We start from the raw sequence: 20,407 nt of genomic DNA, 5'->3' as shown, positions 1-20,407 counted from the left end.
AGTTGCATTTTTTAACTTTGAAGTGTTGCTATAAATATGGCTCTTCATGTGCTCCCTAAACATTTAGAGAACATATTAATGTATTGTGTTCCCTTTAATTTATTCCTTAAATATTCTTTAGTTGGTCTTAAAAAGGTGTTTAAAAAGGTCTTAAATTTAGCTTCATAAAACCTGCTGAAACCCTGTATTAAACAAATATAAGCTAAAATGGCAATTATTATATTAAAATATACAGGGTTCCCACAGTCATGGGAAATTTGGAAATACCAGTAAATGAGAATACTTAATTGCATGGAAGAGCCATGGCAATGTTATAGTTATGCTTAGAAATTGCTCTTTGTGAGTACAATCACTGTGGAATTCTCTTAATCTGGAGTGACTGCAAAAGTAATTGAAAATAGTGGACATTTTTGGTCAAAACCTGAATATATCTCTGTTTATCAGACAGAGGGCTGCTGCATGGGCTCTGACAGTAAACTGGAGGCACTGGTTGCTAATCAGACACAAGACCTGCCCATGCTCTCACTTCTGAGTCATTCTTTGATTAACTGTTTGAATCTGTGACACTGAATAATTACATACATAATTATCTAAACTCCCACTCAGTGAGAATAAGAAAACGGTGTGGTTTTAATGAGCTCTCTAATGCAGAGAGATTTCATTTGTCCTTTTAACTGAACCTATTTTCTATCCACTAGTCCATTCCCTGGATACTTTCTCTCTCCAATCAGTAAGATAGGCCTACTGCACATCTTTATAAATTATAAAATAACTACTAATGTCTATCGAGTTATGACTTGCTGAACTGCAGTTCCTAAGGTGAAAGCCGTGGTGTACAGCACATGCTCAGCATATCCAGAGGAGTATGAACCTCTCTCAAGGTAGAGAGAGCACTTGAGAATTCAGATAACAAGCCAAAATATTACCCTTTAGGTACGCACATACACACTGTCCAAGGCACTCAGTCCTTCCTGTCACACGCCACTAAATATAAGGATTTAAAGTTGCAGTATCCATGGAAACAGCAGTTAATCCACTGAAAAGGAAGTGGAATTAGAAATTTTTGGGGAGGATGATAATAACGAACGTTTGAGTTAAAAGAAAATAGAGCTCTGGGATAGCACAAAGCGACTCAACAAGCATTGACTTGATATCTCGGGCCGAGACCACAAAACCTTTACACCCCATTTGAATTCTGTAGAGAATCATCTACATTAAAGCGCTGTGGAAGAAGTCAAACCTCTCAAAATGCTAGACAATGCCGACATTATAAACAGCACAAACGAAGTAAAGATCAATTACAAGGCTCTATAAAATACGCATCATTACCCTTACTAAAATGTATTGTGTTCATTCTTTATTTTTAAAAAGTAAAAAAAATTCAAATGTAAACATGAAATGCAGCTTAGTAATTATATTAGTTAGTAATTCATTGGAATTAGGTAACGAACTTGAGCTTGTTACCTCGGCAACCACCTAAGACCACTGTTGAACCCAGGGAAAATCATTGTGCCTTAGTGTATGGGTGTTTTGGAATTGTAAATAGCAGGTTAACTGGTTTAAGGAAGCACAATAATAATAATAATAATAATAATACAAAAAAACATAATTATTTGCCAATTAGTTGAGATGGGCAATTTAAGACTAATAATAATTTGACGAGTTAAAATAACAAGGCAATGTGAAACAGATGTGAAACAGGTGAGGCAATCGTGTCATGTTATATAGGGAGCCTCCAAAAACAGCCCAGTCCTTCAAGAACAAGAATCATTCGAGACTTGTCAATTTGCCAACAGATGCTTCAGCAAATAATCCAGCATTTTGAGAAAAATATAGTGCACAATATAGTTAAAAGATTCAAGGATTCTGGTCAAATCGCTGCGCGTAAAGGGCAAGACAAAACTGACTACTGAATGCGCGTGATCTCTGATCCCTCAGACATCACTGTCTTAAAAGCATCATTCATCTATAATGGAAATCATGAACATGGGCTTGAACTTTAGTAAACCTTTGTTAGTCAACACCATTCACTGCTGCATTCACAGATGCAAGTTAAGACTTTACTATGCAAAGGAGAAGCTGTACATCATCACTGTCCAAAAGCGCTGCTGACTTCTCTGGGCTCCGCCTCATCATAGATGGAAAGTAGAACAGTGGAACTGTGTTTTTTGGTCTGAAGAGTCCACATTTCAAATAGTTTTTGAAAAACACAGCTGTCGTGTTCTCAGGGACAAATAGGAAAAGTACCATTCAAGCTGTTATCAGTGTCAGTTCCAAAAGCCAGTGTCTGTATGGGCCAGGGGTGTGTCATACCCATAGCATGGGAACTTGCACATCTGAGAGAACACCATGAATGCAGACAGATATGTTAAAACTTTGGAGCAACATATATTGCCATCCAGCACCGTCTTTTCCAGGGATGTCCCTGCATTTTCCAGCAGGACTGCCCGCAGTCCTGACCTGTCTCCAATTGAGAATGTGTGGCGCATTATGAAGCACACCATCCAGAAACGAAGACCCCGTAATTGTGCAGCTAAAGACCAACATAATGGATGATTGGGGGGAAATTCACTTTCTAAACTTAGTCTTCAGTGCCTAAATGCTTAATAAGTGTTATTAGATGAAATGGTGATGTTTCACAGTGGTAAACACTTGACTATCCCAACTTTTATGGAGCATGTTGCAATGATCTGGTTTGAAATTACTGTACATTTTTAAAAAAAACTATCAAATTCACAAGGTAAAAGCATCATATTATGTGTGGTTGTGGTGCTTTCAATATAGCAAAAGGTGAATATAATTTACAAATCAATCCTTTTTATTTTTATTAGCAATTTTCATACTGTCCCAACTTTTTCGGAATTTGGGTTGTACATTTTCCTTGTCTTCTATCTTCCACTTCATGCATTTACTTCATCTATATTTTCTATACTGTCTATTTCTCTACTGTATGTACTTCATACACTTTGACAAAACAGTACATATTATCAATCATGCCAAAAAAGCATTGTATCAATCATGCCAAAAAAGCATTATTGTTTGTGATTGGTAAAAATATCTTTGTAAAATCATCAAGATATTAAGAAATCCCCTCTACTAACACTACACCATACGTATGATGACAAAGAGTGTATCTTTGAGAAAGAGACAGAAACATCTTGACATTTTGTGATATTTGCTATTTATTTCCACAACAGTTTACATTTATATGGTGTACAAATTAGTGTTGAGCAGAGAAAGCCAATGTTTCCACACACACACACACACACAAAACGTGTTTGTGTTTCACTGGGAGTGTTAATTCTTTGCTCGTTAATCCGTGTGATAATTCCCCTGAAAGTCAATGATCAGAAAGTGTTTCACCATGCAAGAACATGAGCCAAACAAACAAATACACTACTCTTGGCCAACAGAGAACTCTATGATGAATTCATGTACTGGACTACATTACCTTCATTACCATAAGCCTCTTCCCTCTTTCTGGTTTTGCATGTAGCAGCTAACACTGTTATCATGGAGATCATATTTGAATATAGTGTAATTCATTTTCACTGTGAACCCCACAAAAACGGTGAATCAATAGAAAGAATACATTGAATTGATTCACAATAAAGTGTATCACATAGTAATAATATCATAAAACGTAGGCTCCCTTCAAAATTGCAAAACAAATAAACAAATAAAATAGTTTAAAGAAAGAGCAGGATAGAGTGTGTGCAGTACACAGGCAGACTGATTTGTGCCAGGTCATTTTAACACATTATGAATATACAGCTGATGCAGTTATTACAGTTATTATTTCAACATCTCATACTCGGATTATCTGCTAGGTGAAAGCGGTGTTCTTGTGCAGTCAAGGTACAAGAGTAATGGTAAATGACTAAAATGGAGCTAGCTAACCACATCTACTCACTGCCCAAACAAATTAAAAACAGATGCGTTTTAATTATGGTCATTGTGAAAAAGCTGATCTGTCTCCTACTGGAAAAATACGTTTAAAATGTCAATCGCTAGCTTTAGGAACATCTTCTAAAGCTATACCTAAAGTACAACCTAAAGTACAATATGTAATGTTTGTTTGGGCAGAATGTAAAGGTCTTTTGAGGTCTTACAAATGTTGTTATCATGAACATGCACAACTTCTTCAGGGTCACCAGAGTAACTGTACAATATTTTGGATTGACTTGTCTTCTTTCCAGAAATTGTGATTGGTTGTTTGAGACAGGGTAAAGAATGTCTGAGCATATGATGCATCACACTGAAACCAGTATATACCAATATAAAATAGAATAAATAAAATAAAAAATATCATTTCTTTTCAATACAATTTTTCTTCTTAAATTGTCCCAGGACATGCAAGGCAATGTGTCTTTGTTCTCAAATCGTCCTCCGTGCTAAAAGACTGCATAGATAGACACTTAACAGTTCACATCTGTCCTATAGCTAGCTCTCCTAAAAAGGATCATAAAATAAATTCATATTCACAATCTCAACCATCTTTCACACTACTTCTTTTTATCTTTGTATTGTCAATTGGTTTATCTACAACACATACAATGATTTGTACACAGTATGACCAGAATAAACAGGCTAACGAGACATGCCAATGCAAAAAACAAAAACCTACCAAAACAAAACATGACAAAATAAAGTATCTGAAATTTGAAAAATAAAGGCTTATGATATGTTTGCTATATAGAGATACTGTATGTACAAACATAAGTGACTCTTCAAAACCCTTGTGAAAGAAAGGGTGTTAAGTCTAGGATTACAGGTGACACGTCTGGAAAGACCAATCCCAGAGTGCAGCAAGACCACATGGGTGCGTGTGGGTCAAAGAAGCGTTGTGAAGCGTTCCAAGGAAAGGACGCTGGAATTTAACAGCTCTTCACAAACACTAAAGTTATTCCACTAAACTGGATCTGCTGCAAACTGTTCCAACTGGTCAAGTATATCTTTTTTATTTCACTTACAGTCACTGCAGAATTGACCTTATTCAGGAGCATCAAGTCTGAGTTACTTGAAGAACGCACTATGCTGGGGGTCCAAGCCGAATTTCAACGTGATTGAACTGTTTGGCTCTACATGAAGTTCTTTCACCAAGAGTTATTCGATTCTCCTCCCCAACATTCTTTTTTTTAAAGGAAAATAGGCAATTTCACTTTGGAAATATAAAAAAACACATTCAAACATTTTCACTACACACTACACCGAATGGGTCATCCCCTTCCACACTAACTGTGGTAATGTATGGAAAGTCTATGGGATGCTTTATCCATTGATATGCATTCATTTTTGTGTTTCATATTGGCATACTTTTTGAGCAACAGAAAGAGTCCAGAATAGAATAATGTCCGCAGAGCTTCAAGAAGGAAAAAAATATAATAATTTGGTAAAAGCTTTGATTCGTTTTTACACGTTAACCCATCACAAGTGCCACCGAGTCATTTAACATCACTTTCTCTCATCTGTCCATTCTCTCCTTTACCCATTACATTCATCAGGATAATGAAGCAATATCACATGAGCAAGAGTGCTGTTGTTTTGATAATCAGCTGATATTCAGACCAATAGCACGAATGCAAGTGTGGTAGTGGTTTTATACAACAGTTCTATGAACAAAAAGTTGGTATCGAGTAACTTACACTTTAGATGCGACATATTTTGTCTATATTTGCTTCGCAAATTAAAATAATTGTAGCTAAAGCAGGCTTGCATTTTGCAGAGCAACACATAGACTGACAGCCTGTCTGGAATTTTGCAAACACAGACAAGTGGAGAGATACAAACAGTGGAGTGTCCCAGTGCCGTGTATACTAAATATCAGCACTCTTGAAACACCACTTGTCCAATAAGTTTAGAGGACCAGAACTTACTAGTGTATAATAAAAGATGTGACAGAGTTACAACAAAAAAAGTGTGGTTTCATGACACTTAAAGTACAAACATCCTTAAGCAAATTAAGCAGCATCAAGCTCGTCTCAACACACACACACACACACACACACACACACACACACACACACACACTCTGCACACACATCTGATCATGCAGCTACAGTTACTAACTGTGACAATACCAAAGAAGCTCTGGTGAGGCAAAGCAGCCATATTTGTTTTGAATTATACACACAAACAAACTTTCATTCTAATTAAGGCCACATCCACACTAATACGTTTTCGTTTGAAAACACATATTTTTCTCTCCGTTTGGGTCTTCCGTCCACACTAAAACGGCATTTTTGTTAGCGAAAACTGAGCTTTTTGAAAACACTCTCCCAAGTGGATAAAACGCCATCTTCATGTTGTTGTGTGGAATGGGAAAACAAAGATATCCGAAAATGATGACGCGTTTGTTGTCATGTGACGCAGTCATATGATCCATTCAACCAAAACAATCAATATGGCGGCCTGTGTTATGGCGGCGCTGTTTTGCCTGACATTCACTTTAATAGCGTTGTTAAAGATAAATGTTACTTTGTACAACATTCACATTGCATTCCTTCCAAGGCGATGGGAAGTTTACTCGGAATTGGTGTCCGGCAATGGAACAAGAGGACAATTGTGTTTCAGACCATACATGCAACGGCAATTTTTCACATGCGCAGTAAGGGGATTTAAGCATGTTTCAGTGTGGACGAGCAACTTTTGGAAAACGCTTGAAAACAGCAGTGTAGACAGAGCGTTTCGAAAATGAAAACATAGTTTTCAAATGTATACGGATTAATGTTGATGCAGCCCAAGTAATCTCTGCTGACGAAATTCAAGCAGGCTTTGTCCGCACAGGGTGGTGTTTTGTAGTTGGTTGGTGCCTGCTGATATCCGTCATGCTTGAGAGTCGTGGCTTTCCATGCAGATACGACCGACATATGGGTTGTAGCAATTGAAAGAGGCTGAAGTTAGTGGATCAAGTGTGTGTTTCTGAATAAAGGGTATATTTTCTTGGCATAAGCTCATCTATTGATTAGTCCTTGAGTTCCTCTTCATTTCCATCAAGTGACTGGTATGTACAAAATATTTTGATAGCTATAAGCATACAGAGCGTGTGACAGCGAGTGTGTGTGCTTGTGTGTCAGATCACTGGGGAAGCTCAGTGACAGGTCTCTTCTGTTTGAGTGTGTCGATGAGGGAAAGAACTCCACGTTTGACACTGGTGGAGACGCGGCGTGTGACTGAATCCGCAGGGGGCGCCTGTGAGCAGGCTTTCTGAGATGGAGGGCGTGCCACCAGACACTTCTGATACCTCAGCTGTGTAGACATAAGAAAACAAGAAAAAAAAAACATTTAATTAATGTGTTGAAAGTTTAATTCTGATGTTGATGTTGTAACAGGCTGGGCCAGAAAATAAAGAACTTGATCTTGTCTGAAATTTCATACCAACTAGTCCTCCTATAACTATAATTCCAATAGAACTGTCTTGTGCAAGTGAAAAGTCTTGACAACAGAACAGACAAGTTGGTACAGACACTAATCTAAAACAGTTAAAGTCATTAAAACAATTTTTTTAACAAATTTACAGATTTGATATTAGCAAACTATAGATTTGGAAAGTCTTTAGGACATCTACTTTGTGCATGAAAAGTAATTTTCCAACAATTGCTTACAGACAGATTGTTTCATTTTAATTGACTATATCACAATTACAGTGGATCAGATGTTTACATACACTAAGTTAACTTTGCCTTTAAGCAACTTGGAAAAATCCAAAAAATTAGCTTCTGATAAGCTAATTGGCTAATTGACTAGGGGTCAAACAACTAAAAATCAAGTCAGGAATCTTGGTGTGTCTCTACAGTCAGACCTTAGTTTCAGTAGTCATGTCAAAGCAATAACTAAATCAGCATACTATCATCTGAAAAATATTGCAAGAATTAGATGCTTTGTTTCCAGTCAAGACCTAGAGAAACTTGTGCATGCTTTCATCACCAGCAGGGTGGATTATTGTAATGGACTCCTCACTGGCCTTCCCAAAAAGACCATAAGACAGTTGCAGCTCATACAGAACGCTGCTGCCAGGATTCTGAGCAGAACCAGAAAATATGAACATATCACACCAGTCCTCAGGTCTTTACACTGGCTCCCAGTTACATTTAGGATTGATTTTAAAGTATTATTACTGGTATATAAATCACTCAATGGGCTAGGACCTCAATATATTGCAGATATGCTCACTGAATATAAACCCAACAGATCACTCAGATCATTAGGATCACATCAGCTAGAAATACCAAGGGTTCACTCTAAGCAAGGAGAGTCTGCTTTTAGCTATTATGCCAGCCGCAGCTGGAACCAGCTTCCAGAAGAGATCAGATGTGCTCCTACAGTAGTCACATTCAAATCCAGACTCAAAACACATCTGTTTAGCTGTGCATTTACTGAATGAGCACTGTGCCACTGTGTGTCCGACTGTTTGCACTGTATTTTATTTTATTTTATTCTAAACTGTTTCAATTATTCTTATTTTTTTATTCTTATTTTAATCTCTTCTATGTAAAGCACTTTGAATTACCATTGTGTATGAAATGTGCTATATAAATAAACTTGCCTTGCCTTGCCTTGCCTTGCCTTGCCTGCCTTGCCTAATTGGAATCAATTGGAGGTGTACCTGTGGATGTATTTTAAGACCTAACATTAAACTCAGTGCCTTTTTGCTTGACATCATGGGAAAATCAAAAGAAATCAGCCAAGATCTCAGAAAAACACTGCGGAGCAATGTTTCCTTGGGAGCAATTTCCAAACACCTGAAGGTACCATCTGTACAAAAAATTGTATGCAAGTATAAACACCTTGGGGCCACTCAGCCATCATACCACTTAGGAAGGAGATGCATTCTCTCTCCTAGATATAAACATAGTTTGGTGAGAAAAGTGCAAATCAATCCCAGAACAACAGCAAAGAACCTTGTGAAGATGCTGGAGGAAACAGGTAGACAAGTATCTATATCCACAGTAAAACGAGTCCTATATCGACATGACCTGAAAGGCTGCTCAGCAAGAAAGAAGCCACTGCTCCAAAACCGCCATAAAAAAGTCAGACTACAGTTTGCAAGTGCACAAGGGAACAATGATCTTTCTTTTTTGGAGAAATGTCCTCTGGTCCAATGAAAATAAATTTAACTGTTTGGCCATAATGACCATCATTATGCTTGGAGGAAAAAGGGTGAGCACTGCAAACCGAATAACACCATTCCAACAGTGAAGCATGGGGGTGGCAGCATTATGTAATGGGGGTGCTTTGCTGCAGGAGGGACTAGTGCACTTCACAAAATAGATGGCCTCATGAGGAAGGAAAATTATGTGGCAACATCACAAGATATCAGCCAGGAAGTTAAAACTCTGTCACAGATGGGTCTTTCAAATAGACAATGACCCAAAGCATACTTCAAAAGTTGTGGCAAAATGGCTTAAGAACAACAAAGTCAAGGTATTGGAGTGGTCATCACAATGCCCTGACCTCAGTCCAATAGAACATTTGTGGGCAGAACTGAAAAAGCATGTGAAAGCAAGGAAGCCTCTAAACCTGAGTCAGTTTCTAAAGTTCTGTCTGGAGGAATGGGCCAAAATTCCAGCAACTTATTGTAAGAAGCTTGTGGAACATTTAAACCAAGTTAAACAATTTAAAGGCAATGTGTGGCATGGCGGAGTGGCCCTACCCTCCGCCCTGTCACACAATGCTACCAAATACTAAGTGTATGTAAACTTCTGACACACTGGGAATGTGATGAAAGAAATAAAAGCTGAAATAAATCATTCTCTCTACTATTATTCTGACATTTCACATTCTTATAATATAGTAGTGATCCAAATTGACTTAAGACGTGTAAATGTATTTTTCAGATATAGTTTAAATGTATTTGGCTGAGGTGTATGTAAACTTCTGACTTAAACTGTATGTGGTCTTGACTCTGGTTGGGAAATATATAGACTATTTATATGAAATATTGCTTATTGAATTAAGCAATTGTGAATATTGCTCATCATAAATCATTCTAATGTGCTTTATATTTGACCATTAATTGTCCTACAAAACAATCAGAAACCCAGCACAGCAGAATTGAAAGGTTTGTTTACAGCAATCAAACAATACCTACATATACAATGCCAGGCCCAAAAAAAAGTCGCCATTTGGATTTAAGTCAGTGTTATGATCTGGGGTTGCTTCAGTTGGTCAGGTCTAGGCTCAGCAATGTTATGCAGCAATAAAATGAAGTCAGCTGATATGTACTGAATGACCAGGTTATTCCATCAATTGATTTTTTTCTTCCCTGATGGCATGGGCATATTCCAGGATGACAATGGCTAGATTCAATGGGCTCAAATTGTGAAAGAGTGGTTCAATTCAACATGAACTGGCTACCACAGAGTCCTGACCTTAACCCCATTGAAAGTCTTTGGGGTGTGCTGGAGAAGACTTTATGGAGTGGTCCGACCCTCCCATCGTCAATACAAGATCTCGGCCAAATGAATCCAGCTCTGGATGGAAATAAATACTGTGACGCTGCATAAGGTTGTCAAAACAATGCCACGATAAATGTGTGCCGTAATCAAAGCTAAAGCTAAATATTAGAGTGTGTGACTTTCTTTTGGCCAGGCAGTGCATATATATATATAAACTATTTATTACAGTATCTGCAACTCCGTACTGTATCACAACAACTGTTTTGTTGGGGGAAAAATGCATAATAAATATCAGCTTGCTGAAGTAGTCACTTACATGCAAAATGTGCTTAAGAATGAAAGATTTTCCCATAAACTGGCATTGTTTTCTTAAGTCACAAAAAATTCAATCCAAAATAAAAAATACTTCTATATACCCTACTGGGCAGGAAGAAGAATTTCTAGCAAAAGAAGGACTTAAATATTGATCTGTTTCTCACCCACAACTATCATATCACTACTGAAGACATTTAACCACTGGAGTCGTATGGATTACATTTATGTTGTCTTTGTGTGCTTTTTAGAGCATCAACATTTTGGTACCCATTAATCACTTGCATTGTATGGACCAACAGAGCTGAAATATTCTTTTAAAAATCATAATATGTGTTCTGCAATAGAAAGTCATACACATCTGGGATGGCATGAGGTTGAGTAAATATGAGATGAAAAATGTTGAGATGCCTAGATGAATTGTCAAGCCCTGCTACAGTCTGCCCTTTTGCAGACTTTCTACCTCATCTGACATGGTCTGGATATGCTGTTATTCTGGTGTTGCAACTCACCATGCATGCTGCCTGAACAGCCTCTGACACACCGCCAGCAGTGGGATCACACCAAAACGCATGACACTCAAAGTGCTGGTTCCCAGAATCCATGATAAATGCAAATGAATGCACATCTTTTCCTACTCCCATGAATGACAGGAAACGCACGCGACACTCCACTAGCACCTCCTCGTCCTCCTAAAATAGATTATGACACCTTGAGTATGAGTGACATTCAATTTTCATCTACGTCTAATTGACAAAGGGAATTTTCATCTGCGTAAGACTCTAACTATGTGAACGGCCAAGATATCTGTCAATATACTTTAGTATTCCAATACTACAGTGCTTTAGTATAGTACACAGCTATTTTTGCAAAGATCCTTCAGAATTTTAACAGGTAAAAGTTTTGTAAATGCCTTCTCTTTGATGACAGTGACTGTTGCATCAGCTACATTCAGAATCACGGGCATCCAGTCATCTCGGGATGATGAGGACATTAAACTGTCTATTGCATCGTTGAGAATGTCCATGCCTAGAGAAAAGGGACATTTGACATTCTGTGTAACTGCATGTATGTGTTTGGACACACCAACTCATTCTTTATTTTCCACATTTTAGAGTAATTGTAAAATTATCAAAACTATGAAATAACACAACTGGATTTACGGGAATTATGCAGTGACCAAATAGGTAAACATATCAAAACTATCTTGTATTTAATAGCTTTGTAAACGTAGCTATCCATTTTCATTCTCAACTTCAAGGGATAGTTCACCCAAAATGCTTAGTAGGTTCTTAAAATGTGAATGAAGTGAATGAAGATTTCTCTTTTGAAGCTCAAAAAATCTCAGGCAGTCTGCATAAATGTCATTGATACAACAACAGTTTTGTCACAATATATGTCTACGATAATTTTTGATGTGAAAAAGATAAATATTTTAGTGCTTTTTATCTATAATCCAACGCTTCACGAGAGGGTGGAGTCCAAGCGGTCTCTCGTGTGATGTATTCGTGTTGCCACGGACACAGACGTAATCTCACGTTCTCCACTTGGTTGAGACATCCAGGATAAGCACACAAACACACCATTGTGAGAAAATAAACAGATAGAAGACAAAACTAACCAAGATACTGTACAGTGTTCCTCCTTCTCACTTGTAAACAGCGTGTCGCACGTGTGTCAGTTCTCGCGTGTTTCAAGTGCCAATGCGATTATGTCACACTCAAGGCCAGAAGCATGATTTAGAGTAAAAAAAAAATTATATTTATCTTTTTTGCACCAAAAGTGATTGTATTGCTTTAGAAGACATTAATTAACAGCTGGAGTCGTATCGATGACGTTTATGCAGACTGTCCATGATTTTTAGAGCTTCAAAAAAGAAATCTCCATTCACTTGCATTTTAAGGACCTACTGAGCAAAGATGTTTTTCTGTTTATCTTGAAATGTGTTCTTGTGAAGAAAGAAAGTATTACACACATGAGATATAAAGAAGGTGAGTAAATTATGAGAGAATTTTCATTTTTGGGTGAACTATCCCTTTCATAAGGGTTGGATCCTCTGATGATTTTTCTTCACTAGCTACTCCAATTCATCCATTAAAAAAAAACTTTACTACATTAAAAATTGTGCATTGTAAAGTAGTTCATATACAGGTGAAACTCGAAAAATTAGAATATCGTGCAAAAGTTCATTAATTTCAGTAATTCAACTTAAAAGGTGAAACTAATATATTATATAGACTCATTACAAGCAAAGTAAGATACTTCAAGCCTTTATTTGATATAATTTTGATGATTATGGCTTACAGCTTATGAAAACCCCAAATTCAGAATCTCAGAAAATTAGAATATTGTGAAAAGGTTCAGTATTTTAGGCTCAAAGTGTCACACTCTAATCAGCTAAACACCTGCAAAGGGTTCCTGAGCCTTTAAATGGTCTCTCAGTCTGGTTCAGTTGAATTCACAATCATGGGGAAGACTGCTGACCTGACAGTTGTGCAGAAAACCATCATTGACACCCTCCACAAGGAGGGAAAGCCTCAAAAGGTAATTGCAAAAGAAGTTGGATGTTCTCAAAGTGCTGTATCAAAGCACATTAATAGAAAGTTAAGTGGAAGGGAAAAGTGTGGAAGAAAAAGGTGCACAAGCAGCAGGGATGACCGTAGCCTGGAGAGGATTGTCAGGAAAAGGCCATTCAAATGTGTGGGGAGCTTCACAAGGTGTGGACTGATGCTGGAGTTACTGCATCAAGAGCCACCACACACAGACGGGTCCTGGACATGGGCTTCAAATGTCAAACGTCTTACCTGGGCTAAAGAAAAAAAGAACTGGTCTGTTGCTCAGTGGTCCAAAGTCCTCTTTTCTGATGAGAGCAAATTTTGCATCTCATTTGGAAACCAAGGTCCCAGAGTCTGGAGGAACAATGGAGAGGCACACAATCCAAGATGCTTGAAGTCCAGTGTGAAGTTTCCACAGTCTGTGTTGGTTTGGGGAGCCATGTCATCGGCTGGTGTTGGTCCACTGTGCTTTATTAAGTCCAGAGTCAACGCAGCCGTCTACCGGGACATTTTAGAGCACTTCATGCTTCCTTCAGCAGACAAGCTTTATGGAGATGCTGACTTCATTTTCCAGCAGGACTTGGCACCTGCCCACACTGCCAAAAGTACCAAAACCTGGTTCAATGACCATGGTATTACTGTGCTTGATTGGCCAGCAAACTCACCTGACCTAAACCCCATAGAGAATCTATGGGGCATTGCCAAGAGAAAGATGAGAGACATGAGACCAAACAATCCAGAAGAGCTGAAGGCCGCTATTGAAGCATCTTGGTCTTCCATAACACCTCAGCAGTGCCACAGGCTGATAGCATCCATGCCACGCCGCATTGAGGCATTAATTAATGCAAAAGGGGCCCAAACCAAGTACTGAGTACATATGCATGATTATACTTTTCAAAGGGCCGACATTTCCGTATTTAAAATCCTTTTTTTTATTGATTTCATGTAATATTCTAATTTTCTGAGATTCTGAATTTGGGGTTTTCATAAGCTGTAAGCCATAATCATCAAAATTATATCAAATAAAGGCTTGAAATATCTTACTTTGCTTTTAATGAGTCTATATAATATATTAGTTTCACCTTTTAAGTTGAATTACTGAAATTAATGAACTTTTGCACGATATTCTAATTTTTCGAGTTTCACCTGTAAGCAATTAATATGAACTGATTTCAAGTATTTCAGCATAAGCCTTTAAATCAAAAGGTTTTAAAGATCACTACAAACATAAATTCAGTCAAGCGTGTCCAAACCAGTGGTAGGATAAGGGGTTTAGGTGTGTGATTTCTCACCTAAAGGTCTAGCAACTGGCAACATGCCAAGATAGAACACCTGGAATTTCTGCACAAGTTCAGTCTTTGGTGTGGGGAACTCTGCTAAGGGTAACACACATCAATTACATTAACACACAAACATTATGCACTCTTACAGAGAAAAACACACATATTAGCATGTTGTGTTACCTTGTAGAGGGACATCAAGCCCAGTGTGTGTCCTGTCCTGTAGGAATCCTCCAGCCATAGATTTGGCAATTTTACGCTCTGCCATGATCTGTTACACAGTACAAACAACACATCCTTACAGCAGAGATTGAACTCATTTAGGTTTCAAACATAAATTAGGGAGGACCTTGTTCATCTAGGTCTGCTAATCATATCCCAAATATCTGTGTACAAGCGGCTGCTTCCCTCACACCTTCCTTCTTCCGGCATCCCTCCGCCTCCACCTTTATGTCATAACACCAATACCAATAATACTTTTCTAAATTGTCTTTCTCTTTCTTGCTTTAGTCAGATTTAAAAGTGTATACACATACATGCACTCTTGCAGTAGGTCTGATATCAACATGCAGTGACACAGTATATGCGAAGCAAGTCCACTTCATACAAGTACTCCACAGAAGTCAGATCTTAGTATCTAAACAGGGCCTTAAAGGGGTCATATAATGGTACATGCATTTTTTCAAGTTGATTGTACTGAAATGTGTGTTGGCTGTGCCTGTACACAACCATCTTATTATGATAAAAATCCATCCAGTGTTTTTGTTTTAATCTCCTTATATATTTTCCCCTGCCTCAAATCGAGCCGTTCGACCGTGTGACGTCACACGGTCGGACGCCCCTCCCAGGATTGTTGATTGACAGCAGTGTTTCAACACAGACCCTCCCTCGCTCGTGAGCGAGCTGTCAATCATAGTCCGTCATCATTGTTGATACACTGGAGCAGAATGGCACCTAAGTGATTGTGGTGTTTGTTCTTCGGTGTAATAACGAACACAGCAGTCATTTTGATGTTCCTAAATCTGAACCGCTGAAGACGCAGTGGCTGAGTTTTGTTTACGATGGGAATATTCCCCACGAGCAACATCAATGCGCTCATGTTTGCGCGAATCATTTTTTACCAGACTGCTTTATAAACGAGGGTCAGTATAAAGCTGGTTTTGCTAAGAATCTGCTGCTGCTGAAAAAAGATTCGGTACCAACTATTTATATTCCCTCTGCACCTCCAGAAGAAGTAAGTGTAACGTTTTATTAACCTTTATATTAATCTTTGCAAATCACTTGCACGCTTCACAATGAATGTGGCTAATGTTTACACTCAGGGTACATTACGGCATGTTTTCCATAACGGAGGGGCGGGGTGACCAAAGCTCATTATCATTTAAAGTCATATGCACTGAAACGGCGTGCTGAAAACAGAGCTGTTTTTGAGCAGGTAAAATTAGTGTTTTCTTAAACTACTAATGAGAATTTTTAATAAAAGTATATTACAAAGTTTTCATTTAGACCCTAAAGATTCATATTAACTTGTACAAAAATGGCATTATATGACCCCTTTAAAGGAATAGTTCACCCAAAAATGAAAATTCTCTCATCATTTATTAATACTCATACCATCCCAGATATGCATGACTTTCTTTCATCTGCTGAACTCATATGAAGATTTTTAGAAGAATTCCTCAGCTCTTTTGGTCCACACAATGCAAGTGAATGGGTGCCAAAAATTGGAAGCTCCAAAAGTCACATAAATCAGCATTAAAAAAATCCATACGACTCCAGCAGTTAAATCTATGTCTTCAGAAGCGATATGATAGATGTGGGTGAGAAACAGATCACTTTCATATTCTTCTTCTTGTGTTTTTGGTAATTCACATTCTTTATGCATATCCCCCCTACTGGACAGGGAGAAGAATTTCAAGCAAAAAAGTACTTAAATATTGATCAGCTTCTCACCCACACCTATCATGTCGCTCATGAAAATATGGATTAAAACACTGGAGTTGTATGGATTACTTTTATGCTGCCTTTATTTGCTTTTTGGAGTGTCAAAATGTTGGCACCATTCACTTGCATTGTATGGACCTACAGAGCTGAAATATTCTTCTAAAAACCTTCATTTGTGTTCTGCAGAAGATGAGGGTGAACTATTCCTCTAAATCAGCAATATAAATTAAACGTGAACCTTGTTTCTTCTTTTTGTGCGGTGTCTTGTCATTTTGCACAAACTTGAGACTGTCTATCTCTGTCGTTTCTCTGCTGTTTAATATAATTTTTTGTACCTTATTTGAATGGACCATTGAGGATATTACTTCAAGCAGGCCTGAAACAAGATATTTCGAAGCAGAATTGCAGAAAAGTGTAAGATCTTGTTTGTTCAGCGTGTAGTTTCTTACCCTGGAGCAGATTTCGTGCAGACTGGTAGCGATGGCTTTGGCAGGGGTGTCACAGCGGAACACATGACATTTTAATATCCGAGTATCCTTATCTCGCGCTACATATGCGAAATCCCTGTTTGAACACAAATGTAGACAGAAGTTTAAACAAATCTTTTAATTGCTTTCAGAAAATAAACACATTTGTATAGTCTGTGTGGATATGTGTGCATGTGCGCATACATGTATATGCTAAAAACAGCCCTCAATGACCCCTGATGGATGAAATGCCCTTTAGATTTAACAGACACAATCAATCTAGGAAACACACACTCATTTTAAGCAAACAAAAAATTATGTAAAATCCAACTGTGGATATGATAAATACACCTCTACTAGTAAATGCAGGTGCACACTGCTGTCTTAAATGAAAAAGTGTCTGTAAATATACACCTCCACCTGTATCATACACATTCTTTAACATTTCCGCTAAAAATAAACTATTATGAACAAAAATAAAACTAGCATTGGACTTCATCCCAATGCGGACAATAGAGATGAAAATGTGAAATCCATTTACCTCTCTCTAAATCCAGGTAAGCAGTCAAGGAAAAAAGGGAAAATATGATGAGGCAATAGAGTGTGTGCGTGTATGCGTGCAGATATCAAAGAACATGTGCATTAGACAGAGCATAAAAATGGCTCTGACAGGATTTCCATCTTGCTGTGGGGTACCACTAACACACACACATAGGGCAAATAACAATAATTGCTGGAGCTTGCTGTGCGAAGGACATTGTTAGTTCACAAAAAGATCAGTTTTGCAACAGATTAACATTTTCGTAACCTCCAAAATTAGGACTAGCATCCATGTAAATATGAGTGTGTGAGAGAGAAAATAAGGTGTGATGAGACAATTCAGTGATATATCATGATGTATGTGACAGCTCAAAACATGAGGGTGGCAATGCTGCAAAGGTGGTAAAAGGCATGAATATGTAACTGTAACACTGTGGTATTTAGAGGTAGTAGGCATACAAGTACAGTAACTATCTACTTGCAGACAGTTTGTCAATATTACATTTCAATCAGCAATTAAAACTGACAGCAAAGAAATAAAATAAAAATTAGCTTATTTAGCTCAAATGACGCACACACACAAAATCAGACTGGTCCAGTTAAGGGTAAGTTTACAAAAAAAAATCTTCATTTGCACACCCTTATGCAGTTCTGTTGGTCACTCTAAAACATTATTATATTGTGAGCTCCACATTCAAATTAAAGCCATATGGGTTAGGAAAGATATGAGGGTGAGTAAATATTAACAGAATTTTGGGGTGAAATATCCCTTCAATGTGCATGCACGTTCTGCAGTAAACAAACTATTAAAAATGCTCTTTTAACTGAAAGGACAAACATCGTTTCTTAAAGTTTCTCCTTTTCATTTTTCTATTAGAGCTCCTTCTCCTCCTTATACAGTCTCCCCAGGGTGGAACAACTGTTTAGAATGGGCTGTTTAACAGCACCTTTGCGGGATCTGACAGCAGGCAAATGTGCTGGAGGGTCAAGGACAATCTACAAGAAGTAATAAGCAACAATGCAAATGGACCAAGGACAGAACCTTGTGGTTCCCCTGAGGAGTTTGTCAAATGGCATCTGTGCTAGTCTGTGCACATGTGTGCGATGATATCCGAGGGAAGTCCTGATCTGAGTGAAGATGCTACAAAGTTGCAGTCTTAAATGTAACCCATTTAAAGATGACGTGAACATCCCGTGACCTACTTTAATAAGTGCACACACAATACTCCACAATACGATTCTCACCACAGAAAACAACAACAATGCACAGTATACGTCCATACTTCTCCACTGAAAACCTTTCAACCTCCTAATCCACACTATCTAGAGCAAATCAACCCACTCTTTCAATTTATTTTTCTACCTCTCACATTCCAGTACATATTTCAATTGAGAACTACTGACCAAAAATGTCATGCTGTAGAAAATGCTCATTCACTTATTAGAGTAATGTCTTAAATGAAGTGGCCTACAGAGCAAAGAATGAAAAGAAATGGAGAAACAGAGAAAGAATACTCACATCTAGTTAAGTAACATGTTTTTCCTGCTGTAGCATTATGCTGCTCCCCTCTTCTACAGATTTACACCTCCTCATCGCATCTTCTGCACTGTTAAAAACATGCAGCTTACCTCTCTACACTCATCCTCTCTCTTTTTTTTATCCCCTTTTTTCACTCTCTCTCTTTTCAACCAATACCAGCATTTCCTCTACCCACCCCCTCCCATTCTGCTTGTCGCTACGGTAACCTCCTGCAGGGTCTTGGGAGGAAAATGCTACTGATGGGCTTAGTGGTGAATTAGCATAGTGAACATGGTGAGCACACGCAAACAAATACTTCTACATGCAGGCAACACCATAAATCTGACAAAGCCCAGATAGAAGCATGATTCATGTGGACTGCGCATATGAAGTCTGCCGTCTACTGGTCATGAAGTAGTACCGCTTAGACTCAAAGAGGCAAAACTGTGATTCAGCAGCCCTGATAAAGTATGCTGCATTCCCCCCCCCCTGCATCACTCTCTCTCTCTCTCTCTCTCTCTCTCTCTCTCACACACACACAAACACACTCTCTCTCTCTCTCTCTCTCTCTCTCTCTCTCACACACACACACACACACACACACACACACACACACACACACACACACACACACACACACACCTTCTGGGACTAAAGCAGGAAAAATACAGCTCTTTAGTAAGAGGAGTGTGTGAGCAATTCATATGCAACATTCTGCACGACCACATAAACACACACACACGGACAGCCCCATATCACTGGATTAAACTTTCATTAGCACTCGTCTCTCGATCATCAATCTTTTATTTCTGTCCTCCTTTCACTAGGGTGACTTCTTCAGTCTAAAATCATTATTGTGACCTTTAGTGTGAAGGAGGGGGAGGAGTGCAAGACTGAAAGTGAATCTCTCGCGAACCGTTTTAGCCTGAAAAGACATGAAGAAAATCACAGGTGCAAAGATGCTGAGGTTTGCTGATCTGAAATTGCTAATTGAAATTAAATGTGATGACTTCTGGGAGTAGGTTTCTGGGCATGATACAAATTAAGATGAAAAAGAGAAACAAGGAGTGAATATAATAAAAAAGATTGTTTTTGCATGTTCATGCCATTTGTTGAGTGTACACACCATTGTGATTATGGTTAAAGGAATAGTTCACCCAACGTTTACAATTTTGTAGTCATTTCAAAACCATGTACCTTTCTTTTTTCCATGGAACACAAAATGAAACATTTTGGAAAAAGGCTGACTCTGCTCTTTGTTCAATACAATGTTAGTGAATAGGGACTGAGTATAACATCCTGCTTAAAAATCTCCTTTAGTGTTCCACGGAAGAAAGAATGTCATATGGGTTTGGGACAGTGTCAAAAACATGTACTTTTCCATAATGGGGCA

General features: G+C 38.2%; 1 protein-coding gene across 3 annotated transcripts in view; it reads right to left on the bottom strand.

The window, feature by feature from the left end:
• Nucleotides 1-3,166: 3,166 nt before the first annotated feature.
• LOC127651517 (amyloid beta precursor protein binding family B member 2-like) overlaps nt 3,167-20,407 on the bottom strand; it is a 66,360-nt gene continuing 49,119 nt past the window's right edge. For 2 of the 3 annotated variants that reach the window (XM_052137390.1, XM_052137389.1), the window contains exons 14-19: nt 16,938-17,052; nt 14,728-14,815; nt 14,557-14,640; nt 11,623-11,738; nt 11,222-11,401; nt 3,167-7,248 (exon numbers count right to left, since the gene is read on the bottom strand). In XM_052137390.1, coding sequence (XP_051993350.1) covers nt 7,078-7,248; nt 11,222-11,401; nt 11,623-11,738; nt 14,557-14,640; nt 14,728-14,815; nt 16,938-17,052 — 754 coding nt within the window. In that variant the 3' untranslated portion in view covers nt 3,167-7,077. The remainder of the gene's footprint in view (nt 7,249-11,221; nt 11,402-11,622; nt 11,739-14,556; nt 14,641-14,727; nt 14,816-16,937; nt 17,053-20,407) is intronic. The other variant, XM_052137391.1, reaches the window with a different exon arrangement.

This window comes from Xyrauchen texanus, chromosome 11 (assembly GCF_025860055.1).
Source record: "Xyrauchen texanus isolate HMW12.3.18 chromosome 11, RBS_HiC_50CHRs, whole genome shotgun sequence".
Lineage (NCBI taxonomy): Eukaryota > Metazoa > Chordata > Actinopteri > Cypriniformes > Catostomidae > Xyrauchen > Xyrauchen texanus.
The sequence above is the reverse complement of the archived record's forward strand: the minus strand, read 5'-3'. Positions and strand labels throughout refer to the sequence as shown.